The following is a 27,879-nucleotide window of genomic DNA, read 5'->3' on the forward strand; positions in this document are numbered from 1 at the left end:
GTAACCACTAGGGAGGCACTGGCACCACTTTTTAAAGGACGAGTAAGTGTCTTAACCTTCAGCTACTTGCTGATACCAAGTACTGACATAAGGACTTATCCAAGTGCCATAAAGCCTTATTCATAGTCCATATTCAAACAAAACATGAAGGCTATGCGTTTCCATGAACTACCTCTGTACAGCCTCTGCGACGGCGGAACGCACAACTCAAACAGCAATTCCGCACTGCGCTATGCTAATGTAGACTGCATACCGAGAGGTATGGGAATGAATATCAGTCAGACTTTAATCATGTTTAGTTTGTAGCATCGCTGGTGTGTGAGCCTGGAAACGCTTTAGCAAGTAGCATTTAGCACAGCTCTGTCCACGGGTCCACGGAGCAGTTAAACGACGGAGCGGCATCGTACTCCGCTAATCCACATGTCTCTGGTGATTTAGTTGCTGGTGCTGAACTGTTACGCGTCCGAACTGTGGACTGTAAAACAGTAGAAATAATTGAGACATGCAGCCGTGATCTTCTGTTTTAACGTAGCTCCACGGGCAGAGTGAAGAAGCCACGCAAGAGTTTGTTTCCAGAAAGCTTCACACGCTCCCCGACAACAAAAAATTGGCTCCGGACATTTTTTAAATTTAACAATCAGGTTCACATACATGCTATAACCTCAAGAACTCATTACAACCTTTTTTTTTTTTTTTTTTTACATACATATACTATATACCTATGCTTGTGTCTGTTTTAGCTTCAATACACAAATAATGGATTACTGTACATGATTGGTGTGAATGGCAGAATGGGGTATGTAGGAGGGTGTGGGAAGACCTTATCAGGCATGTGATATGCTACAGGGCTTGTCCCTATTCCCCACATTGGTTGAACTTGTGATGCAGAAGCTCCTGTGCTAACATCTGGTGAAGGTTGGTAGGCAGGGAGGTCCGAAGGCTGACCCAGTGACTCTGCACAGTCCCTGGGAGAATGTGTCTCTTCGTCTGTGGCCGGTCCAAATATCATTTCCACTGGCAGCCGTGGATGGCGACCATACATGAGATAGAATGGAGACATTCCAGTGGCTTCATGTCGAGTGCAATTCTATGCATGGAGGACATGTGGCAGGTGTTCTCTCCATCTTTCTTTCTCCTTTGCTCCCAGGGTTCTTAGCATTTGGAGTAAGGTGCGGTTGAATCTTTCGGCTGGATTGCTCTGGGGATGGTATGGCGTTGTACCAGAATGGCCCACCTTGCTTAGTTGTTGCAGGGTTTTGAAAAGTTCATTTTCAAATTCTCTCCCTTGGTCATGATGTAATTTACCAGGATAACCAAACCGTGGGATGAAATCATCATACAGTTTTTCTGCAGCCGTCTTTCCCAACTTGTTTTTGGTTGCGTAGGCTTGTGCAAATCTTGTGAAATGATCGACAACAACCAAAATGGATTCAAAACCTCTCTTGCTCGCCTCCATGTGAAGGTAGTCAATACACACAAGCTCCAGAGGGGAATTTGTTGAAATGCTCCCCATGGGTGCTCTGACGTGTGAGGCTGGCTTCTTACTTTTGATACAGGGGCACATTCTCACCACATAAGTCTCGACATCTCATTTCATGTACGGCCAGGAAAATCTGTCTCTGGCCAGGGTTAGGACTTTTTCCGTTCCCACATGACCCATATCACTGTGGAGGAGTTTCAGGGCCATTGGCCGATAACATTCTGGTAAGACAAGTTGAGACCTTTGACTAGTCTTCCTGGAGAGCAGGCCCTTTTTAAAGTGTTTTAGCATGACAGAGAACATTAATCCACGTATGGTATGCAGCACTCGTCTCTCTAAGAGTGAAGTATCTCTTCCATGCTTCTCTGAAATGCAGCAGGAGCATTAGACAAACCAAAAGTGATTCGCACCCACTCATACAATCCCATGGAGTGATGAATGCTGCCACGTGCCGGGACCCTTGTATAATAAAGCCTTGGTGATAAGCTTTTCCCTGACCTACAATGGAGAACCAGCTGTAACCCTGAAGGTTGTCAATGACGTCTTGGATACGCAGTAATGGATGTCTTGTGTGGTGGAGTTTATGTGTTTTAAACACTCTACAAACCTGTAAAATAGTAGAAATAATTTAGACACGCTGTGGTGAACTTCAGTTTTAACGTTGCTCCACGGGCAGACTGAAGAAGCCACACAAGAGTTTGTTTCTATAAAGTCTGTGACGGAAGCTGGATGAGAACCACAGTCCCGCCACTCCGCCTCCTTCTGTCCAATTTAAATAACTAAAATCCAGTTTTAACATTGACTCAGAATGGTCCTGATATTAAGTCATTAAATTAAAAAAAACAAAGATATTGGACTTCAATTTCCGTAAAAAAACATGAAATGTGACCAATACATTTTGTGTGCTTCACACTCACAACAAATATAAATGGGTCATATTATCCAGCTTTTCAACACTTTCAACTGGTCTTGTTGGTCCAAAAACCTTGAATTTAAAATGGATAACTCCTCCTTGATTTTCCTCATTTGAATATTGGATCATAGGAGCTGCATTCAGAATCTGCTGTGTCTGTGTGAGCTGGACTGGCTCCGCCCACACATGCCCATCTTGGGAAGAGGAGGACGTACTTCCTCTTGTGGTGCCATGTGCCAGAGCAGAGCTGCCTAATTGTGGGAGGAGTCAAAGAGAGGGCCTACCTCGACTGGGATTGGCTAAACCCCCGATGACACTATTTAGGGTTTGATTTCTGATTGGCTGGTTGGAGCAACACACTTTTTAAAACCTGAAACAAGCCAGAGAGAGAGGACAGACTGTCTTCACTTCTGGGACGTCAGTCCAGGTATGGAGACGATTAATACTGTTGGAAAACCTTTAGAAAGTGAATTTTCCATAATATGACCTTTGTAAATGATAGTTTTTGTAAGAGCCGAATCTGCGCCGACTCGATGTGATTACGCAAGAATAAAACATCATCAGTGTGCTAAACATTGACAGAACTGACAGAATGTTGAGAAAAATCCCCAAAAAAGGAGAACATGGTTGCGGTCGTGGAGATTTTGCAAATTATACAAAAAGGGCTTGAAATAAGTACTTGTAAGCATGTAGTAGTATTTTAGGTTAGCATTCCGGTGTCGTGCGGATAACTACACCACGTCATACTGCATTTCTATTGGTTTGTTTAAGCTGCCATGGTCGCAGCTGCTGCCATGACTCCCCAAATATCAGACAAAGTCCGATGGTGGTCGCGGGATTATGACCTAAACCTCGGCCGTCCTGGAAACATGCAAAAAACCGATTAGAACCGCCACCGCGGATTTTATGAAGGATTCTCCCCCGATTCCATCTTTGGTGTCAGACAATCAATTGGAAGGAGCAGTTACTTCCATTGAAAATCCAAAATGATCACGATTTCAATAAGTTCTTGCGAGTCCTCCTGCGGGCCAGACCCGACTCCCTGCTGGGCTGGTTCTGGTTTGACCCCTCCTGACCTTTGACCTTTGCAGACTCCTTTATAAAGCTCCTGTCTACCATCACTTCTTCCTTAGAAAACTAAACTAAAAGCATGTTAGAAGGTCAGAGTGTTATTTCTGTGAACCGAGCCGACGAGAGCAAACATACTCTAGACTTTGTCTCTTTATTTTCGTCCTTCAGGAACGTCTCCTTGTATTTCAGGTCCTCATGAACGTCTCGGTGTCTCTGTTCAGTCCCATTCATAAACTTTACATGACGTGTTTGACTGAAGCTCCTGCAGGTTTGTTGGGCTGGCATTCTGGCCTCTCAGCGTGGCGTTTGCATGTTCTCACTGAGCCTGCCAGCTCCTCCCTGAGTGAGACTGAGTGTGTGTTTGATTCCTGCTGCATCTGTGATGGACTGTCTGTCAGCCAGCTGCGGATGAAGGAACTGTAACTGTGACTGTAACTGTAACTAACAGGACAGAGACGACGCAGCTGTGAGTGAAGATCAGGGGTGTCCAACTCGCTCGTACGGCCCAGTTTGATCGCAACTGGACTGACCGGTGAGACGACCTGCAGACCTCTAAAGACGAAGGGCTGCTTTAGGTTCAGTGCAAAAAAAACAAAACGAGTAAATATTGAAAATGTCCAGTTTGATGCAGCTTTTTAAAATAAAAGATGGAATGAACAAACTCCAAAAATTTGCAAATTAAAATGTGTCTTTCTTCACAGTCTTTCAGTTTCTGTGTCCTTAACTGTGAACAGGGCGCTCCCTAGTGGTCGAATCTGGCACAAAGGTTCCTTTGATTCAAACGATGCTGCTCGTGTTGTCTTTGTTTTTAAAGTGTAGAAAGTTCTGGTGAGTCCAGGTTGAATCCTCTGGTGGGTTAGTTTTGGCCCAGGAACCACATGTTTGACACCCCTGCTTTAAAGAAAAAAATGTGTGTGAAAGAAGAAGTTGAAAGCTTCTAAAAAGAATCTCCTGAGAACTTAAACACATTTTGTTTTTTTTCTAATGATATGAAGTTACCTTGGCAGGAAATATATTGTTAACTTATTTATCCAGAACTTGATATTTTTGTTGTATGAATGATTGAAAACATCTCTTGTTGTGGTTTTATCGACTTTTTCAGAATCAAACATTGACAGCTTGTTTGAGCCGTGATTATTTTCACATGCTGCTTTCTGACAACACACTGTAAAACAATATAACCTGCTTTTTTTCAGTGTTGTAGGCTCTTTGGAGTACTCTTCAAAATAGCAACTTAACTTTTATCCTACCACTTCACTAAATCTAGTGAACACTCAATTTATACTAACATCGGTACGTATTTCTAAAAGATGATAAACTGAGGTACCTTCAAATTATAATTCACCTTATGGCAGCAATCATTTCACACGTTATGCATTTTTTCTTTTTTTCACATCACTTCCCATTTAATATTTCCCCCCCAAAGGACATTAGGACGATTAGTGGTCGTAATCCTGACGCTAGCGGGTCTGGGCAAGTTATCATCCGGTGCTTGTGCGAACTCTGGCTCAGGGACTGGAGCAGCATTCGTGCCTGTGGTGATGTTCTTTGCAATCTCAGGGACCAGAGAGATGTGAAGCGTTCCATGTACGTCTGTCTTCCAGTACAAAGGAACTTGCACCAACTTTCCCCATCACCCTGGCAGGTGCCTGGAATTTTGACAGTCCGTTTTTAATATGGAAGTGTTTCCTTACTCTGACCAGACTTACCTCATTGATTCTAGGCAACTCTGCACCTCTTTTAGCATCTGTTTAGGCAGATTATAGAGCATCTTCCTCCTCAAACATCAGATTATAGAGCATCTCCCTCCTCAAACATCCAGATTATAGAGCATCTTCCTCCTCTAACATCAGATTATAGAGCACATCCCCATCTAACATCCAGATTATAGAGCATCTTCCTCCTCTAACATCCAGATTATAGAGCATCTTCCTCCTCTAACATCCAGATGATAGAGCATCTTCCTCCTCTAACATCCAGATTATAGAGCATCTTCCTCCTCTAACATCAGATGATAGAGTATTTTCCTCTAACATCAGATTATAGAGCATCTTCCTCCTCTAACATCCAGATTATAGAGCATCTTCCTCCTCTAACATCCAGATGATAGAGCATCTTCCTCCTCTAACATCCAGATTATAGAGCATCTTCCTCCTCTAACATCCAGATGATAGAGCATCTCCCTCCTCTAACATCCAGATTATAGAGCATCTTCCTCCTCTAACATCAGATTATAGAGTATTTTCCTCTAACATCAGATTATAGAGCATCTTCCTCCTCTAACATCCAGATTATAGAGCATCTTCCTCCTCTAACATCCAGATTATAGAGCATCTTCTTTCCACTAACATTCATATTAAAGAGCATCTTCCTCCACCTAACTGATGTAACTTTAGCTAACATCGAGATTACAGTAATACATCTTTAATAGGATTATTTAAAGTAACACACAAGTTACTTTTTAAGCAAAAATAATTCCTTTTTTTTAATTTTCAGGTGCTACATAATAATGGCAACACTTGGTAATCAGCAACTAGTAACTTCAATCAAAGAATATTTTCCCCACATTATAACGATTTTGAGGTTAATCCAGGTTTTCCTTTTATTGTGGCTTTTTTCACCTGCCGTTCACCACATTCTCTGAAAATCCAGCTCCAGTAGCTCCTAACTCTGAGCCTCAAACAGAAACTGCTTATAAACATGAACACACGAACGTCTAAGAACCGTGGAGCAACAACGATCAGGAGGCCAGATTAAAATAGCTTCATCTCCATCAGAGACATTCTTGGCCTGTGTGTGAATGCTGAGCAGCGCGGCCTCATCACGTCCGAGCCGCAGTGATTCGATCTCACGAAGCGTCTCTGAGACTTGCGAAGCATGAAGTCATCCGCTGGCTATTCCTGCGACTCTTCAAAGACTCGGGTGGCATCACATTTACGAGTCAGTCGCCCGCCGACATCGCAAACTGGTGATGAACGACAGCAGAGGAACGAAACCTCTTCACGTGCTGGATTCATTATTATTGGATCCCACCGCGATGTTTCTCTTCGCTGTAGCAGTAAAACACCGACGCAGTGCATTATGTTAACCGCGAAACCAAACATGAGTCCTAATGCTGCGACTCAAGTCCGGTAATCCAGAACAAGTCAAAGAGATAAAGACAAGGCTCAAAGGCCTCAGTAGGGGATTTCACCCCGCTGTGAACGTCATCTGATAACCGCATGTAAATACAAATACAGACGCAAAAACATCCACAGACACAGGAGGTTTGTCTGCAGCTCGTAAAAATCCACGGGATGATAAATTACAACGTTAGGGCGACCGGTTAATCTCAGACGTCTGTTTTTGAAGGGAAGGAGGATGAAGAGTAACTGGAGGAAGGAAATGGGAAGAAAGTCCACACAGAAAGGACCAAACTGGACTCAAAGTAGCATGAATGATGAGTTTGATCCATGAGTTTTAAAAACAAGACGTGACATGCTGACAAGTAAGACGCAAACAGAGCAGGACAAAAAAAATCCCCCGGTCCTGGACCAGGTAGCCCCCAACAGAGACGGCTCTTGTCCCACGTGGTTTCTACCGACAGCTTTCCAAAATGGCGAGAGTCCTCAGCACGACTGAAAACGTCTTCTTCTATGACTCTTAATGTTGGATGAATTACTGACTGGTTAAACCTGTGAAGGATCCAAAGAACCAAAGAATGAAGCTGAAACAGTTTGAACACTGAATACTGTAAAGATTGAAAATATTACTCCTACTATGTGTATCTTTCTCCCCATCTGGGTACTTCCATATGTATATATAGTTGTATACATATTTTTCTAATGACCTACTTATAAATATATAGTCTATTCTCTTGTGTGCCACTATCCTAACTATCGTTAACTAATTGTGCAATGTGGAGCTGCTCTGCAACCAAATGTCCCCATGTGGAATTAATAAAGTCTCATCTAATCTAATGGAATCTAATTTAATAAAGTCGAACCACAGTGACTGAATAATTCTAGCAATGCTCCTATTGGTCATTGAAACTACGAATCCATCCTGAGCTGCGCTGCACCGCCGCAAACAGACAGAATCAATATAGTTTAGTCCTGAAATCTCTACATGTTTTGATACGGCCAGGGTCGCTCGGGACCTGGTCGTACCATATTTCCCATCTGAATACACGATCAGAGCTGCTCAGGACAGGTTCTTCTTCCAAGACAAAAATCTGTCCCGACCCGCTCTGTCTGCGCCGTGCTGAAAGATTTGTTTACAACGAAGCCCGTCGACCTTCAAACCGCTTCATGCAAGTGGAGTAAAAATGGTCATATTGTGTAAAATTCACCTCCTAAAGGTTTTCCAACAGTAAGAATCGTCCCCATACCTGGACTGACGCCCCAGAAGTGAAGACAGTCTGTCCTCTCTCTCCCTGGCTTGTTTCAGGTTTTAAACAGTGTGTTGCTCCAACCAGCCAATCAGAACTCAAACCCTATATAGTGTCATCTGGGGTTTAGCCAATCCCAATCAAGATAGGCCCTCCCTCTTACTCCTCCCACAATCAGGCAGCTCTGCTCTGGCACATGGCACCACGAGAGGAAGTACTTCCTCCTCTTCCCAAGATGGGCATGTGTGGGTGGAGCCAGTCCAGCTCACACAGACACAGCAGATTCTGAATGCAGCTCCTATGATCCAATATTCAAATGGAGGAAAATCAAGGAGGAGCTAGAAACTGTGAATACTGAAGGTTTCTGGACCGACCAGACCAGGAGGAGGAGGAGACCAGGAGGAGGAGGTGAAAAGGTGGATCATATGACGACTTTAAAGGCAGGTTTCCAGACTTGGCATGAAGTCACACAAGCAAGTCTAAAGTAATTTTTACTTGGGCAAGACAAGTCAAGTCACCTTATTTTCATGTACTGTTTTAACATATATTTATTACCTTCGTCAATGAAAGTTGGGGCATGTTTTTGTCTGCATGTGATTATTTATTTATTGGTTTGTCTGTCTGTCTGTATCTCTGTTCATGTTTTTTTTTTTTTTTTTTTTTTTTTTTTTCTCCCTTGTCCTGTTCGGCAGCTTGGGCCAACAATATGATGTGATTGAGAGCCTTCGGAGTCAGAACAGTTTTTGGTCTTGCAACAGGGAGAGACCTGGAGTCTCCTCCTGTTGCCTTCTCCGTCAGAAGCTGGCATGGCTGCCGTACACGACCGGGGGGGAACGCACAAAGAGAGAGAGAAGAGAAGAGAGAGAAGAAAGTCGAGGGGGGAGGGGGGAGGGGGGTGGGGGGAAGGGGATAACATACAATGTCCTTGTTGTGCTACATATATTATTTGCAATAATCACACTCATCCAAATACTTTCCAACTGTTATTAGATTGAACCAGCCTGAGCAGCTCTATCTAGACAGTAAGATGATTTCCTAGATTTAACCAGCCTGAGCAGCTCTATCTAGACAGTAACGTGAAGCAGGAACATGAAATAACAAAGAGGCAACAACAAAAGAGGAACATGATTTTTAAAGTTTGAGCAAATGATGACAGACAACAAGCAACTTCAGAAGCACCTTTCGTGAGGAGTGAAAGTGTGTGTGTGTGTGTGTGCGTGTATGTGAGTGTGTGTGGCTTGTCCACTGGGTGTGGCCGGAACTGTTGTGGGGGGACCCGTGGTGACACCCCGGGGTCCGAGGCCACCGCGCCCGGACACCGCCACCCCGGCAGACAGAAGCCCCCCAGGCCCGGGGAGACCCCAGCGAACCACCCCAGAGAGCCCCGCCCCCGCCCAAAAAGCACCCGACGGAGAATGCAGAGAGGAATCCCCCCCAGGCAAGAGGGGCCCACAAGAGAAGGACAAAGGGCACAGGGCCCCAGGCCCCGACCCAAGCCGCCAAGCCGAGAAAAGGCCGGAGCAGGGCCCCCGGGCCGAGCGGGCCGAGAGCCCCCCCAACCCCGGCGGCGAGTCCCACCGCACCCCCGGGAACAGGCCCACCCACCGCCCCCCCCAACCCGGTAAGGCAGAGACGGCCCCCAGCCGCCGCGCCCCGGACCAGCCCCGCCCCCAGACCCAGGAAAGCGAAGCCCGGCGCAGGCCCCGGTCGGAGAACAGTCAACTCTACACCCCCAGGAGCCTCATAATCCACCCGCCCCATAACCCCTCCCCCCGGGTCTTGATTGGGAAACCCAACCCATGACCCACCCCGCACACACACACACCCACACACCCCCACACCCACACACCCACACACCCACACACCCACACACACACACACACACACACACACACACACACACACACACACACACACACACACGGAACGGGGGGGGGAGTGATGACTCTCGCACCCTCAGGCCGCCGGCCGGGCCCCTTCCCGGCCACCGCGGTATCCCAACCTCCACCAATCCAACAGCAAGTGGAGAAGGAGCACCGCACCCCAGCCCCCCCACAAGCGCCGCGCCCGAGGGAGCGCGCCCCCCGTACTCCAGCCGCACTCACCCCGGGCCGGGGCGGGACCCCAGCGGGAGGTGCTGGGGGGAGCCACGTCTCCCGCCCTTCCCCTGCCCTATATGTGTGTTGGATGTATGTAAGGGTGTGTTTTTGTGTTTTGAAAAGGTGGATGCGATGTGTGTGTCTATGGTGCGGTTTAAAATTGGGGGGTAGCGGGGCCCGGGCGTTCTACCGCTGACAAGCGGCAGAACCCCGAAAGCGGCTTACCCCCTCAAGACCCTGCATGACTAAGTGTGGTTAAAATTGTGGGTGGTGCAAAGTCGGGGGAGGACCCAGACCGCAATTAAGTAGCCTGGACCCCCCACCTAGGCACCGCCCCACTCTTCCCTATTGTGGGGTAATATAAGGTGAGGTAAGGCAGGGAGGGTTCTGAGGGAGGGGGTCCCCCCGTCGCTAGGACCTTGGCCCAGCTGGACCCCCCGCGCTGCCCCACCCCACCCCCCGAGCGGCCGGCCTAGGACCAGGGGGGCCACACCCCCCCAAACAAGGCGCCGCAAGGGGACCCGGGCAGGGAGCCCCCACCCCACCCAACGGCCAGACAGCAGAGTCCGAGACCCGCAGGGCCCAGTGCGAGCCCAGCCGGAGGCCAGTGGCCAGGGCACCCCCCCTCATTCGCCCACTCCACACAGCCCCACACCCCAACCCACACACCCCAACCCACACACCCCAACTCACACACCCCAACTCACACGCACACGCACACCCCTATCAGGCCCTGGAGGTCACTCTCAGTTAACCGTCCATCCAGAACCCGGAGCCCCCCCCGTACCCCGCTCCCCCCAATCCGGGAATGAGGCAGACCCGGAGCGCGGCAGCAGGGGCCAACCCGCCCCACCGGGGGAGGGGGCCAGAGGGAGGACCCACCCCCAGCGCCGCAGCGGGCACCCCCACCGGGAAGGGGGAGGCCCCGCACCCCCAGGGCCCGGACAACCCGCCCCCAACCTCCCCCCAGTCGACAGCCCAGCCGGGGCCCGACGCCCAGCCCCCCCATCCCGCCCCAGCGGGCCCGACCCCGGCCCAGAGCAGAGCCCCCCCCACATCCCCGCCCAGGACTCCCCAGGCCAGGCCGTAACCCTCCAGCATAGATGCCAGGACACCCCCGAGCCCACAGAGCCACCAACCACCAAAGCCACGACGCCCCAGCCACGGACGGTCCCCAGAGCCCCGGGGTGGAGCCACTACCCCCCCCCACAGGGCTACATGGTGTATTTAATTATTGGGGACCATGTGGACTCAAATTCTGTCAAATGATTTTTCCTACAAGCAGACATTCTCTCTAATGTGATGTGGTCTAGAAGTAAGTTTTTAAATAACTTTATATTCAAATTACTTTTGGATTTCCAGTTCATGAGGATCGCCTTTTTTGCGACGCTTAGGGAAACCAGGAGCATGCAGGACTCATTTTTTTCTCTTTTAATTTCTGTGAGATCTCCTAACAAGCAAAGTGAAGGTGAGACTGGAATAGGGTGGCCCAGGCATAACGATAAATCTTCACAAATCTTTTGCCAGAAGGTTTGGACTGGCGTACACAGCCAAAGTGCGTGTAGATAAGTATCTGGGAGATCACCTGTGCAGTTTGAACATATGTTAGTGGGAGTGAGCCCCATCTTGAACATCCTTTGTCCTGTGTAATGAACTCTGTGAAGGATCTTGTATTGTATGAGCTGTATATTGGGGTTTTTGCTCATTTTGAATGTATTTGTACAGATTTCTGACCAAAACGTTGGGTCTCTGTTGATGTTGAGATCTTCTTCCCATTTGAACGTGGGAAGGGATATTGAGATATTTGAACCTGACAGGATTGAGATAATTTTAGAAAGAGGTTTAGGTGCTGAGATCTTCAGGAGGTTTGTCACTGTCTGAGGTAAGTTCAAGTTAATCTGTTCTAGTTTGAACTTAGTTTGTATTATTGACTTAAGCTGAAGATAGTCCAGATAGTTGTTTTGACTGATACCATATGTTTCTATTAGTTCATTAAATGGAATAAAAGAGTTATTGGAGATAAGTTGTTCTAAGTGTCTTATTCCTTTATTTTGCCATCTTGGGAAGTTTATTGGTTTTTTTCTTTGCAGGATGTCGGGATTGTTCCAGATGGGTGTGAGTTTGCAGGGAATGAGTGTAGATCCATTTATTTTAAGAAATTCCCACCAAGCTGTCAGCGACGTGTTTATATTGATGCTTTTGAAGCAGCTGTGCTTTTTGATGACAGGACTGAAGAAGGGAAGATCTCTGACTTGGAGATCTTCACAGAATGTTTTTTCAACGTCTAGCCAGCCTTCATCTAGGGGTTTCTGATTGATCCATTTTACAACATAAAGTAGTTTATTGGCCAGATAATAATTATAAAAATTTGGGAGTTCTAAACCACCTTGGTCCTTGGTGTTCTGGAGTGTTTTTAAACTTATACGTGATGGTTTATTTTTCCATAAGAATTTTGAGACATGAGAATCAAGAGTGTTAAACCAGGTTTTTGGTGGTTTTGCTGGGATCATTGAGAAGATGTAGTTAATTTTAGGCAAGATCATCATTTTGATTGTTGCTACTCTCCCCATAAGTGAAATTGGGAGTGTCCTCCATCGAGTGAGGTCCTCCTCTATTGCTTTAATAAGGGGGGTGTAGTTTAAGTGTACCAAGTCTGAGAGTTTGGCTGAGACGTTAATGCCGAGATATTTGATGTTCCCTGGTTTTAGTAGGGTGTTAGGTGTCTGCTGAAATGTAGAGTTGATAGGCAAGACTACTGATTTGTTCCAATTTATAGAATATTCTGAGATTGAGGAGAATCTGTCTATCAACCCTATTGTTTCTGGAAGAGAGGTCTGTGCGTTTTGCAGGAAAATTAGCACATCATCCGCATAGAGACATATTTTATGTGTTATATTTGCTGTTCGTATTCCTTTTATGTTATTATTCTGTCTGATGGCTGCTGCTAGTGGTTCGATGAAAATTGCAAAGAGAGATGGTGAGAGTGGACACCCCTGTCGGGTGCCTCTCTCAAGATTGAACCTTGAGGACATTTGGTCATTGGTTTTAACACAGGCACTGGGTGAGGTATACAGTATTTTTATCCAGGAAAGGTAATATTCTCTAAATCCAAATTTCCGTAGTGTAGCAAGTAGAAATTTCCAATTTACCCTATCAAAGGCTTTTTCTGCATCTAAGGAGGTGATAATGGCTTTTTGTTTATTGTGGTGGCAGTGGTCTATAAGATTAATTAATCTACGTGTATTATTAGTGGAGTGTCGTCCTTTAATAAACCCAGTTTGATCTGGGTGTATGATGTGGGGTGTGATTTTTTCCAGTCTGCTTGCTAATGTTTTACTAATTATTTTAAGATCTACATTGATTAGTGATATCGGCCGATAGCTAGATGGTAGTGTGGGATCTTTATCCGGTTTTAGAAGAAGACTGATATTTGCACAGTTCATATGTTGGGGGAGAGTTGAAGATTCTTTAATTTCCTCAATTATTCTGAAAAAAATAGGTGAGAGTAAAGACCATAATTCTTTGTAAAATTCAGTGGGGTATCCATCAGGTCCTGGAGCTTTACCATCAGGCATGTGCTGGAGAGCTTCCTGCAGTTCTTCTACTGAGATGGAAGCTTCTAGACCTTGGATCTGTTCTTCTTTTAATTTTGGGAGGTTGACTGTGCTCAGAAAGCTCTCTATTTCAGATTGTGAGGGATCAATTTGTGAAGAGTAAAGTTTTTTGTAGAATTCTCTGAAAGTATTGTTTATTTCTTGTGGGTTAAAAGTGATTTTACCATTTTGAGTTTGGACTGAGGGGATTGTACATTTTTCTTTATTTCGTTTTAACTGATTGGCTAAAAGTTTGCTGGATTTATTACCATGTTCAAAGTTCTCCCAGCGTAGTCTCTGCAGTTGAAATTGTGTTTTATGTTCAATTATTTTGTTCAACTCTATTTTAAATTTTCTTAGTTCCATTAATAGGCTGTCGTCTTTGCAGGCAGCATGAGCTGTTTCCATGGTTTTGATTTTATCTTCCAGTTCTTTCTCCTTTTTTTTTTCTCTTTTGGTCTTGTATGAGGAGTAAGAAATGATTTTACCTCTCATGACAACTTTAGCCGTCTCCCAGAGGACGCAGGGAGAGACACCAGGCAGGTCATTTGTTTCTAAAAAGATTGTCCATTGTTTTTTAAAGAATGTGAGGAAATCTGGATCCTTAAGCAGTGACGTGTTAAATCTCCACTGTCTAATAGGAGGGGTGATTGTTCTATTAGTAACTGTCATAGTGACAGGTGCATGGTCACTGATAGTAATGGGGTGAATCTGTGTGTCCAAGATGTCTTTAATCACTGATTTACTCACCAGAAAGTAATCTAAGCGCGAATAAGATTGGTGCACTGCTGAGTAGAAGGTGTACTCTTTAAGAGTGGGATGAGAGGTGCGCCAGGCGTCGCAAAGACCATAGTCACTCATGTACTGCTGGACTATGTCTGTAGATTCCCAGTGTCGGGTGTTTGCTGCTTTACTAGCTCTGTCTACTTGTTGATTGAAGGCGATGTTGAGGTCTCCTCCCACTATCAGTGTTTTATCAGAGTGTGTTGAGAGGGTGGTGAAGAAATTATGATAGAAGGAGGGGTCATCAACATTTGGGCCGTAGATGTTTGCGATACACATCTCTATGTTCTGAAGAGAGATGTGAATAATTATAAATCTTCCCTCTGGATCTGTGATTGTGTCTTTACACGAGAATTGTATTTTATTGTTGATTAATATAGCTACGCCTCTCTGCTTGGAGTTAAAACAAGCTGAGTATGTGTGAGGGAATTGTGGTGATATCAATTTGTGATGTCCTGTTGTAGGTGTGTGTGTCTCTTGTAACAAGACAATGTCTGCCTGTAGTTTGTTTAAGTGTTCAAAAACTTTTTGTCTTTTTATTTGCGTGCCCATTCCTCGTACATTCCAGGTGACAAACCTGAGCGTGTTTCTAGCTACACTCATCTTCTAGGTGGGTTCTCTAATGCTGTATGTGTGGGTGTGTGTGTGTATGTGTGTCCGCGTGCGTGTATGGGTGTGTTTGTGTGTGTGTGTGTGCATGCGTGAGTGTGTGCGTGTATATGTGTCCGCATGTGTGTTTGACTAGGTGCATGCGTTTGTGTGCGTGTGTGCATGCGTGCATCTTTGTATGTGTCTGTCTGCATGTGTGTGTGTGTGTGAGTGTGTGTGGATGCATATATCTGTGCGTGTGTACTTAGGATCCCTAAGTCTGACTGGCTATTCAAACGTAGTAGTGTGTGTCTGTCAGTATATGAGTGTGTGATATGGTGACAGTTGGATTGTGATGTTGAGGTTTTAATGTGGTGAAAACAGTGGAAGTGTATTGTTATCAAAACAAGGGAGGGGGGGTGGAAATAGAAAAGAAAAGTGAGAAACCAAAAACAGAAAAAGAACCAATTCAAACCCATAGGTGATATTTAGCGGTGACGTAACGAGTGCTTTTTTTTTTTTTTTTTTTTTAAATTATATCCCAGTGCTTTTTTTTTTTTTTTTTTTTTTTTTTTTTTTTTAATATCCCAGTGCTGACAGTGCAAGTCCATAATAATTATTACTACCGCAATATAGCAAACATCGTGTACATTAATGATGTAATACTAATTAGCTTCGCTTTAATATACGTTGTTCATGATGTTTACTGATGTTACAGTTAAACTCTTACCTGGACCTGAGTAAACCTGTGATGTGTGTGTGTTAGAGTGGTCATACTCAGCTTGTGAGGACCATCAGTAGAGCCAGGGAGTGACAGCGGGGTCTCGGAACAGCTGGCCGTTGACATAGAGCCTGTCCACGGTGATGACGGCCCGGGATCCCTCAGCGATTAACTTCCTTCTTACCGGAAAAAGCAGGCGGCGGCGGTCCAGGATCTCCTTCGGGAACTGGTCGTTGACACTGAAGTCCGTCCCTTGTAGTTCCCTGCCGCGACTCTTCACCTGCTCTTTCTGTTTGAAATGGTCAAACTTGGCGACGATGGGCCGCGGGCGCTGGTTGTCCTGTCGTCTTCCTCCCAGGCGGTGGACGCGGGCGAAGGTGATCTTGCTCACGGTGTCGGCTGGAAGCTTCAGACTTACCTGCATGAAGTCCCGCAGCGACGCCTCGGTGTCTTCTTCCGCCCGCTCCGGCAGACCCGCGAAGACGAGGTTGTCCCGCATGCTCCGACTCTGAAGATCGAGAATGGACTCCTTCATCTTCTTGTTGTCCTGCGTCAGCCCGGTCAGTCCTTTATTGAGTGACTTCACCTCGTCCCGAAGTCCCTGGTTCTCAGTGGTCAGTTCCACCACCTGCCGCTGGCTGAATTCCAGCGAGTCCCGGAGAGCCTGAAACTCGCGGTGGAGCACCTCGACCAGGGCGAGCCGGGCATCGAAGCTGGACAGCTTGGTGTTAATGCTGTCCAGGATGTCCTCGAATTGTTTGGACGGCGGGGAACTCATGGGTGAAGAGCTCTCCGGCCGGCTTCTTTTAGATGCCGCGGCTTGAGGTGTTTTAGGCATGACGAGACGGTCGTAGCACTCGTCCAAGTAAGCTTGAAGTTCTTCGATCGTTTCTTCTTCCAGCGTTGTTTGTGATCTTAATTTCCCTTTTGTTATTTTGTTTTGTTTTGTTTTTTCCTTCCGTCAGACGGAAAAGTTTGTACTACAGGCAGGGTGCCGCCATGTTGGATTGCACTCGATGACGTCACACTCGAATTACTCACTGCGCATGTCAGAAAACCACGAAGTCATCCGCTGGCTATTCCTGCGACTCTTCAAAGACTCGGGTGGCATCACATTTACGAGTCAGTCGCCCGCCGACATCGCAAACTGGTGATGAACGACAGCAGAGGAACGAAACCTCTTCACGTGCTGGATTCATTATTATTGGATCCCACCGCGATGTTTCTCTTCGCTGTAGCAGTAAAACACCGACGCAGTGCATTATGTTAACCGCGAAACCAAACATGAGTCCTAATGCTGCGACTCAAGTCCGGTAATCCAGAACAAGTCAAAGAGATAAAGACAAGGCTCAAAGGCCTCAGTAGGGGATTTCACCCCGCTGTGAACGTCATCTGATAACCGCATGTAAATACAAATACAGACGCAAAAACATCCACAGACACAGGAGGTTTGTCTGCAGCTCGTAAAAATCCACGGGATGATAAATTACAACGTTAGGGCGACCGGTTAATCTCAGACGTCTGTTTTTGAAGGGAAGGAGGATGAAGAGTAACTGGAGGAAGGAAATGGGAAGAAAGTCCACACAGAAAGGACCAAACTGGACTCAAAGTAGCATGAATGATGAGTTTGATCCATGAGTTTTAAAAACAAGACGTGACATGCTGACAAGTAAGACGCAAACAGAGCAGGACAAAAAAAATCCCCCGGTCCTGGACCAGGTAGCCCCCAACAGAGACGGCTCTTGTCCCACGTGGTTTCTACCGACAGCTTTCCAAAATGGCGAGAGTCCTCAGCACGACTGAAAACGTCTTCTTCTATGACTCTTAATGTTGGATGAATTACTGACTGGTTAAACCTGTGAAGGATCCAAAGAACCAAAGAATGAAGCTGAAACAGTTTGAACACTGAATACTGTAAAGATTGAAAATATTACTCCTACTATGTGTATCTTTCTCCCCATCTGGGTACTTCCATATGTATATATAGTTGTATACATATTTTTCTAATGACCTACTTATAAATATATAGTCTATTCTCTTGTGTGCCACTATCCTAACTATCGTTAACTAATTGTGCAATGTGGAGCTGCTCTGCAACCAAATGTCCCCATGTGGAATTAATAAAGTCTCATCTAATCTAATGGAATCTAATTTAATAAAGTCGAACCACAGTGACTGAATAATTCTAGCAATGCTCCTATTGGTCATTGAAACTACGAATCCATCCTGAGCTGCGCTGCACCGCCGCAAACAGACAGAATCAATATAGTTTAGTCCTGAAATCTCTACATGTTTTGATACGGCCAGGGTCGCTCGGGACCTGGTCGTACCATATTTCCCATCTGAATACACGATCAGAGCTGCTCAGGACAGGTTCTTCTTCCAAGACAAAAATCTGTCCCGACCCGCTCTGTCTGCGCCGTGCTGAAAGATTTGTTTACAACGAAGCCCGTCGACCTTCAAACCGCTTCATGCAAGTGGAGTAAAAATGGTCATATTGTGTAAAATTCACCTCCTAAAGGTTTTCCAACAGTAAGAATCGTCCCCATACCTGGACTGACGCCCCAGAAGTGAAGACAGTCTGTCCTCTCTCTCCCTGGCTTGTTTCAGGTTTTAAACAGTGTGTTGCTCCAACCAGCCAATCAGAACTCAAACCCTATATAGTGTCATCTGGGGTTTAGCCAATCCCAATCAAGATAGGCCCTCCCTCTTACTCCTCCCACAATCAGGCAGCTCTGCTCTGGCACATGGCACCACGAGAGGAAGTACTTCCTCCTCTTCCCAAGATGGGCATGTGTGGGTGGAGCCAGTCCAGCTCACACAGACACAGCAGATTCTGAATGCAGCTCCTATGATCCAATATTCAAATGGAGGAAAATCAAGGAGGAGCTAGAAACTGTGAATACTGAAGGTTTCTGGACCGACCAGACCAGGAGGAGGAGGAGACCAGGAGGAGGAGGTGAAAAGGTGGATCATATGACGACTTTAAAGGCAGGTTTCCAGACTTGGCATGAAGTCACACAAGCAAGTCTAAAGTAATTTTTACTTGGGCAAGACAAGTCAAGTCACCTTATTTTCATGTACTGTTTTAACATATATTTATTACCTTCGTCAATGAAAGTTGGGGCATGTTTTTGTCTGCATGTGATTATTTATTTATTGGTTTGTCTGTCTGTCTGTATCTCTGTTCATGTTTTAACATATATTTGTTAAATTTGCCAACGAAAGTTTGGATGAAGGTTGTTATTGTCTGCAAGTATGTATTTTACTAACTTTTCACAAAAACTGTTCACCCAAATTGTATGAAATTTTCAGGGATTACTTGTCTTTATCTAAGGATGCTTCCATTGAGTTTTGATTGATTGGGTCAGGTCAAGGTCTACGTCACGGAACGTTAAAAAAACTTATTTTTGTCATCAACACGTCCATTATAGGGAATTTAAAACTGTACGTTTGGACTTTGCTTGAAATGAATCGGATTAAAACTGACCCAGTTATGATGAAAGTGAGTAAAAGGTAACATGACATCACTTGATTTGCACCAATAACTTGAGAGTTACATGTAGACTTGGTTCCATGTCTGCCGCTGACGAACTCAAGCTGCAGAATAAACAGGAGCTGGTGTGAAATACGACTATTTCATTTCTCTAACAGCCGAGAGCATGATGCCACTCACGTCCACGTGTCTGCTGGTTCTGATCCTGTGTGTGTGTGTGTGTGTGTGTGTGTGTGTGTGTGTGTGTGTGTGTGTGTGTGTGTGTGTGTGTGTGTGTGTGTGTGTGTGTGTGTGTGTGTGTGTGTGTGTGTGTGTGTGTGTGTGTGTGTGTGTGTGTGTGTGTGTGTGTGTGTGTAGGGGGGCGGTCAGATTTGGCATGTCGCTCATGTGTGAGAGATTCAAAAAGAGTCACCTTGCCTTCTATTCCAGGTGTCGTGTTGAACATGTTTACACCCCGAGCGGAGGCGCCGTCTCCGCCGGGCGGCTTCCTGGCAGCCGGCTGGACTCTGACACGTCGCGTCACGCTGCTCTAATGGTCAGCGCTGGGATCGGAAATTATTCCTGACCTGCAGCAGATAAGAGGCTGGGCAGAGTTCCTGCTGGCTGCTCAGTGGATGATGAACCTTTAGAGGTGCAGCATGTGATCTATTTTCAGGTACGTGGAGAAAAGCCACACAAGCACAGGAAGAACATGCACGCTACACTGAGCCTGGACTCGAACCGTTAATATTCCCACAGTCATGCCAAACCACTACACCCCCAACACTAAAGCTTTGTCATTCAAAACGCTAATGCTGTTTTACTAAGGCCCTGTTTACACGACAATGAATACGAGTGTATCCGCAAAACTTTCTTCACTTTTGGGGGGTCCGTTTACACGGCACCAGTTTGCGGATCCACTGTATCCACAAAGTTTTTAATCCGGTTCCCAAGGTGGAAAGATTCTTTCAAGGCGCAAATCCCTCCTGCAGAGACTGATGGAGGCTACAGAGCCTGTTACTGTGCATGCACATCTCCCCCTCCCTCCTGCTCATCCAGTTGTAAACAAACATGGTGGCCGCGTAGTGGTACGACCCGTAGTGGTACGACCCGTGGTGGTACGACCCGTGGTGGTACGACCCGTGGTGGTACGACCCGTGGTGGTACGACCCGTGGTGGTACGACCCGTGGTGGTACGACCCGTGGTCCATATTCTAGTTTTATCGTCCAGATCAGTAGTTTAATAGTTGAGACTCTCCCTGATAGCATCAGATGCATCATCAGTCCATGCAGATGTCAGGTTCTCTCCATTTTCTTCACGTTTATAGTGTGTTGTTCTCTGCACACACGTCTGTGTGGTTTCATTACAAAATCAAGCAACAGCGCCCACCAGTGGCCCGGCATACTAACTACAACATTGTCTCTGTGTCCGCTGCTGCAGTGTAAACACACTCCTTTTTTCTAGCGGATACGGTGTTGTCACGTGAAACGTTGTCGTGTAAACAGGGCCTAAGACTTTTCACTTCCTCCAGCCTCATTCAGCTCCAAATTTAATGCTTGCAATTTCTTCAAGAAATGCAAACGCTCTAGTTTGCAAAAGAAGAAAAGATATTCCCCATCCTTTTAGATCGGAAAAAAATTGTAGAAAAGTTTAAATATTTTAAAAAGTCTGAAATATATTAAAACGTTAGACCAACAAAGGTTTGAATCACTATAATGTGAACGCTTCCAGCATGAAAATCAATCATTTAAACACAAACAAATCCCCAAAATTATAAAAGAAGGGACTCACTACTGCCACCTAATGCTCAATAGTGGCATTATTTTGAACGTACATTGTGTACCTTTAACGTTCTTGATACCAACTGTAGATTAAGGCCCCGTTTACACGACCGTGTTTTCAAGTGAAAATTGCACATTTTCGTAGCATTTTTGAGTTCTGTTAAAACATCAGCGGTAGTCGGAGCCACTGAAAACGCAACTTTTTAAAAACACTCCAACTCCTTTGTCGTGGTAGCCGGGAAAGCACAACTTTTCTGAAAAGTTGCTACTGGTCATGTGCACCACGTTCGTAGTAACAAGTTGTTCTGCACATGCTCAGTAGATAAACAATCAGATCAATGTTTCCTCCGTGGTGTCGTGACTCCCAGTACATATTCTCCTGGACTTGGTACTTTTATTTTGACAGTCACCGTAATAACGATCCAACTTGTTGGTCTGTCCACTAGAATGTTTGTTGTTTTCCGTTGTTAATGTTTAGAGCGGATTGTTCTCTGCTGCATGTGTGTGTGCTAAAACAACTAACAGCGCCCACTAGTGACTGAACATGAAAACTACATCATTTTCAGCGTATCTGTCATTTCCATGTAAACACATCTTTTTTCTAAATTTCGCCGTGGAAACGCAAAACTTTTATGGAGCAATAATGAAATAACAATGAATTTTCACTTGAAACGTTGCATAAGTGGGGCCGAAAAAGCCCATCGAGATATCGTGACTCATGTTTCAGCTGGTAATATTTTGGTATTTTAAATGTGTACATATCATAAATCAGAAAGGAAAAGAAGAGAAAAAAATAGGATGGGGAAAAATAGAGAAAAGAGGAAAAAACTTAAAAAAATAAAAGGAAAAATCAGCTCATATTGCTAAAATTGCTTGAACCGTTAGGAAACATACAGAGGCTGTAAATAGCTAAAGAGGCTAAAGTGGCCAAGATGAATAAAATGGCTAAAGTGGAAAAATCCATGGAAAAAAATTATTTTGAAATGTTCAAAACAGCTCAACATTTAATAAAAAATATCTGAATTGTACCTGTGACACTTCATGAATGCAACCTTATATGTGTTTGTATGTATAGACATTTTTTGATGTATTTTTCTTTATTTCAGAAAATTAAAATGTGTTGCGGCTCCAGACAAATTTGATTTGGTGGAAAAAGGTGAAATTGGCTGTTTTGGTTATAAAGGTTGCAGAAACATGATCTAGAATACGTGCAACAAACAACAAAACAAGAAAGATCTAAAGAACACCACTTATTCCCTTTCACTCATTAGTCTGAACTGTAACCTTTAATTATTCTCTATTTTACTTTGGTACCTTCAATAAAAAAACAGTTATTGCTTTCACCTTTCGGTCTCTGCTCAACGTCTGAACTTCAACACAATCTCAACTCGGTTCAAACCTCTGCTGTGTTTAGTGTGGAAAACAACACAATAATAAAAGTACAGCTTGTTCTCTCTGTGGACGAGTGGCACAGTCAGAGGAGAAGTTGGTTTTGGAGAGCAGAACTAAGCGTGGAAAACAAACTGCGTTTAAAGAAACATGCTGAGAAGGAGCTTTTTAGGACAAAGTGCTCCGTCGTAACGGGTTAAAGGGACAGCAGAGGAAATCCAACAAAGGAAATCCAGCCGTGACTGACGTGAAAATTAATAATTCAGCACAAGTTTCATCTCAAAGCAGATTTAGAAGTCCGGTTCTGTTGGTTTGTCTCGATAAATGAGTCTTAAAATGATCGTGTATTTTTTGCTATAGAAAGATGATAAATAATGATTGAAAATGATTTCGAAAATATTCAACTGCATTTTGTATCAATTAAATAGTTTTTCTGCTGAAATCACACGACGGTCTGTTTGGAAAAAAAACACCCAAAACTATTCAGAAAGTTAAATCTCCAAAAATAGAAGAAAAAAAAATACTTTAAAATGTGCGGAAACAAGTTGAAGAAAGCTTCATCCAGATTATTTAACTGAGCTGCCCTGACATCTAGTGGTCAATACGCATCAATACATCATTTAAAAAATACACCCAAGTGGTTAATTATTCATTTCACTCCATATTACTGCATTTTAAGACATTTTTCAGATTTTCTGACATTACAAAGGGAGATTTTCCATCTCAGAAAATGTTATAACTAATGTTATACACTAAGTCAAATGATTTTCTTGCAATTAATTTGTTCTCATCTTTTCTCTGCACAATATTCAATGATTCTGGTTATGGTCTGGAATGACCAGCATTTGGACTTAGTTAGGATCTGTGTGCAGTGAAGTTCTATTCAAGCAGCTACTTTGCGGGTTTTTTTTTTTATTTTTATGCAGCCAAATGTATGTAAAGACATTTTTTCTCACTGAAAATCCATAAAAAAAAATTTCTATTAAAAAATTCACTTTGGCATTTTCATAATTAACTGAAACATGACTGTCATGTGCCATCATTACTAAAATCACTAAGGATTTGTTTTATATGTTTTCATTAAGTCGAGGATATTTTAAGAGGCTTTTCGAAGAGAAATAAAAATGGTGGACAGTTCCTACAACTCAAAACAGAAAAGGTGAAATATAAAAATGAAATCAGTTCAGGGCGGATGAAGCCTTTTGGACAAAAGATGAAACGGTTTTAAACTTCAAGCAGGTTCAGTTACGCTTCAACACAAAGGAGTCAAACTCTTTTTAGGGGAAACCAACTTCAGGTTTTCTTTTTGCAGAATGTACCCGGTGAAATTGTCCATAGTTTCACAAATTACAACAGAAAGACTATAAACTCAACATAAAGCAAATTTTAATGACCGTTTCAGAAAAACTGTTGCATTATGGGTGTTTTCACACCGACCTCATGGCTTCCAGGCGAGTTTGAGAGCAGCGTCACCGATATCTCAGCTCTGGTCTCAGCTGTGTCGCTACACTTAAGAAAAATGTGCAGTCTAACCATTGTTACCGTTTCCTTGGTGTTTTGGCCCACGGGCCGGATGTTTGACTCTCCTGCTGATCTAGAAAAGGTAGTTTACAATTTCTAGATTTAAAAAAACGGATGTTGACTGTGACGGATTTCTGTTGATTAAATATCAAAACACTAAGATGAATCGACTGAAAACGTCAAACGAATGTTAGGAATGTGTTTGATATTAAAAGACTGCGAGAAAACCTTTCTTTTTCCAATTGTCTTTATTTTATTCAACTTTAAACAAAACTAAAAAAAAAAAAAACATCCGAGCGAAGTTTATCGAAACACTAGACACAAGAAGAAGAAAGAAAAAACTCCAGAAAAGTGAGTCGGCTCCGAGCCGCTCGGGTTCCTGCTGGGAACAAACATAAAGGCGATTCTTTTAAATCCAACACAGATCAACAGTCCAGCTTCGTTCAAATGGTCCGATTCAGCAAAACAAACGTCTTTTCGAAGGACTCGTGAAGACTCGTGAAAGTAAAGTGGTGATGTTGTCTGAGGAGTCCGGCTTTAGATCTGTGGGAGCGTCACTACCAGTTTCACCACGTCAGCCGACTCGGAGGGGCGGAGCTACGAGCACGACGCCGTCTCCTCGCACGAACAGCATGGGGATGTTCCTCTTGGTGGACTGGAACCACACGGGGAAGAAAAGAAATTAGCTTTTTACCCGTCGCTGATCTGAAGTCGGAGGCACGGCGTCAAACACAACAAGTTTCACAAATGTTTTTGTGTTTGAACGGTTGCATTTTGAAAAAGATGTAGTTTTCATGTTAGGCCACTAGTCGGTGCTGTTTGTTTTTGTAATGAAACCACACACACACACACACACACACACACACACACACACACACACACACACACACACACACACACACACACACACACACACACACACACACACACACACACACACACACACACACACACACACACACACACACACACACACACACACATTAAAAATGGGAGAATTCTGGTGGGCAAACCACCAAGTTGGATTGTTATTACAGTGACTTTCAAAATAAAAGTACCAAGTCCCAGGAGAATCTGGACTGGGAGTCGTGACACCACGGAGAAACCTTTGTTCTGATTGGCTCTACTGAGCATGTGCAGAACTTTTTACCGCGGCTGTGGTGCACAGGACAGGAAAAGTTGCGTGTCCCCCCCGGTTACACGAGTAGGAGGGTTTTCAAAAAGTTCTCCTTTGGAGCCGTGTTTTCACTTTTCAAATTTCTCAGTAACATTTCTCCAACTTTCTACTTTTGTTTTATAACAACTGTTCTTGATGTGAGCAAAACTTTAAAGTGAAGTTTTACTTCTCTAAATACAGAAATCTGTTTTAATTTGGTTGTATGAACTTTAATGGGAACATTTCACGACATTAAACTAATAATAGTTTCTGTGTAGTTTGATAACTGGGTGGAAGGTTTGGTTTTTTAAAAGGATAGAGTGCGTCATATTTGCATTTGAAATGAATTTATATTTCATAAATGAGTGAAGGAATCTGAACTTATCCTCCACAGCGGTGGAGTCAAACACGTTTTGTAGTTCAGAGGCCGCATTCATCCAAGTTTCATCCTGAGTGAACCGGACCAGTAAAATAGTGTGAGAATAACCTTTTAATTTAAAGTTTTTCTTTATTGAGTATATGTAATGAAAACATCAATATTTTACTAAATCTGACCAATTAAAATTACTGTAATCTCAACACAATACCAATTTTAATAAAAATTTAAAATTTGTCACAGAAATAAAAGTCAAACTTTTCTTAGGAATTTTTCCCGCATGCTTGGTGGTTTGGTCGAATTGGAGCCTCTCTCAGGCCGGTTGTGGCCCACGAGCCTCATGTTTGACACTCCTGTTCTAAAATCTCTGCGGGGAAGTTTTGTCTTTCTGGAGGGAAAATGTACCTTGTAAAGTTCTTCATAAGTCTCCTCGTCGATCTCCACGGTGGTCACCGTCTCCTCCACGTCACCCAGGATCATGTTCAGATGCTGATCGTACGCCTGACACACACACACACACACACACACACACACACACACACACACACACACACACACACACACACACACACACACACACACACACACACACACACACACACACACACACACACACACACACACACACACAGAAATGATCAGAGATTTAATAAACAATCCAGGATCCTTTTGCAGGAAATGTAAAAGAAAACCAGTTGTTTTATTCACAGCATCTAATCCTCCCCATAACCAAAAGACAAGTTGGATGTGATGAAACAGAAACCGTCTCACGTGCAGTCTGCCTCGGAGTTCCCGGTCGTTCTTCATCTTCACGTAGATCCGCTCGTCCAGACTGAGCCGGATCAGATCCAGCGGCTCCTCCACGGTGTTGGTGGTGGGTTGCTGCGGCACAAATCAAACGGCGTCAGTAATACAGAAGAGCAAAGTAATCCTGAAATAAAACTGCCGTCTGTGTTGTAGTGCAACAAGATATCTGAACATGTGTTCCTCTGATCCACCTTCAATCTTCTTATGTGACCAAAAAAATTTAATAAAAAATGGAGGAAACAAGTGATAAGTAGCTTTATAATCCATATCAGTAGTTTAATAGTCGAGACTCTCCCCTGATAGCATCCGAATCCTCATCAGTTCATATGAATGTCGGGTTCTCTCGATTCTGTTTCCGTTTATAGTTTATTGTTCTCTGCACACATGTACGTGTAGTTTCATTACAAACACAAGCAACAGCGCCCTCCTGAGGCCCGGCATACCGACCACATCGTTGTTGCTGCAGTATAAACCGCAACCATTTTTTAAAAAATGGATTAGGCATTAATGTTGAAACAATGTCATGTAAACGCAGCACAATAGTGAAACAGGATCAATAAAGTAGCAGTAACACAGCAGGGTGTGTGTGTGTGTGTGTGTGTGTGTGTGTGTTATGAAACAGTTATTGATTGCAACTTCTAATACTGTATCAGCTCACTGTGGTATTCTAAGTTACATTAGTTAGTTTTAAGTCTACATGAAAGCTTCTGACCGGATTAATTTATTGTTTACTCATAAATAGGGAAATATTCATGAATGCCACACATACATTTTTAAGGGGAAAGGGACTATATCTAAGATTTCACATATTAGATGAACTCAAACAACGTCATAATTAGTCATTTAGCATAAACTTTGTGTTTAAAAGTGGAATCATGTTAATTTTCACTTCGTTAACACACCAGAGATAAATTACAGCATTTAAACCAGATTGAATCAATATTACCAGAAGCTCGCGTGTATTCAACACAGAGAACAGGTAATCGAGATAAATTATACATAGACTTTGATTCTTAGCGCTGTGTTTTTATCAAGGGGACTTAAATCTTAACTCCAAGCCATGCTTGTTGAAGAAAAGCCCTCCAGAGAGACACGTTTTTGACGGCTCCGTTAGCTCAAGCGGCTAACGCGGCTAGCTCCCTGACAGGCCTCTGCGCTCCAGTAACATGCTCCTATTGTAAAAACATCCACCATGAAGGCCGGAAATCAAAGTAAAAGAAGAATATTTCTCTTTTTCGTTGTTGGGCATGATATAATCCACGCTGTGTTTTAAAAAATTATTAATTTAAACCACACTGCACTGACCTGCTCCACTTCGTCCGCCATAGTTTTTTTGAGTCGCGTCCCGGAAGTGACGCCGTACGTAAGTTGCCAGGTCCACGGCGAGACGCGTTTTCAAACAACATACGCAGGCGTCAAATCTGCAGGAAGAGGATACTTCTGACCTTCAAGCGGTGCACCATTATGAGCGGGCATTTTTTTCTGACATGGCAACTACGACACAGTCTGATGGGCATTTCCAGTAACCATTGTCTGTGGACACAAACTGGTTAGAAATAATTGCATATGCTGAGGGACATTTCAAGCAACCACTGTCTATTGACACAGATTGCGGGATATAGTGCCAACCTGGCAACCCGCTGGACGAAGCGACACGGTCCCTCTCCTCCTCTTCTTTCCAGATCTTTCCATCCTCCATTTCTCTACTTCCAGTTTCTCTACTTCCAGTTTCTCTACTTCCAGTTTCTCTACTTCC

General features: G+C 44.1%; 1 protein-coding gene across 1 annotated transcript; it reads right to left on the minus strand.

Annotated features, from left to right (window-relative positions):
• Positions 1–23,633: 23,633 nt before the first annotated feature.
• On the minus strand, positions 23,634–27,470 carry lsm3 (LSM3 homolog, U6 small nuclear RNA and mRNA degradation associated). The gene is made up of 4 exons (XM_080462357.1): positions 27,429–27,470; positions 26,088–26,198; positions 25,722–25,817; positions 23,634–24,439 (listed from the first exon to the last, which is right to left on the minus strand). Exons 1-4 carry the CDS (start codon positions 27,447–27,449, stop codon positions 24,359–24,361), a joined length of 309 nt encoding a protein of 102 aa, XP_080318483.1. The 5' UTR covers positions 27,450–27,470; the 3' UTR covers positions 23,634–24,358.
• Positions 27,471–27,879: the final 409 nt, after the last annotated feature.

This window comes from Lipophrys pholis (genome assembly GCF_963383615.2).
Source record: "Lipophrys pholis genome assembly, chromosome: 4".
Taxonomy (NCBI): domain Eukaryota; kingdom Metazoa; phylum Chordata; class Actinopteri; order Blenniiformes; family Blenniidae; genus Lipophrys; species Lipophrys pholis.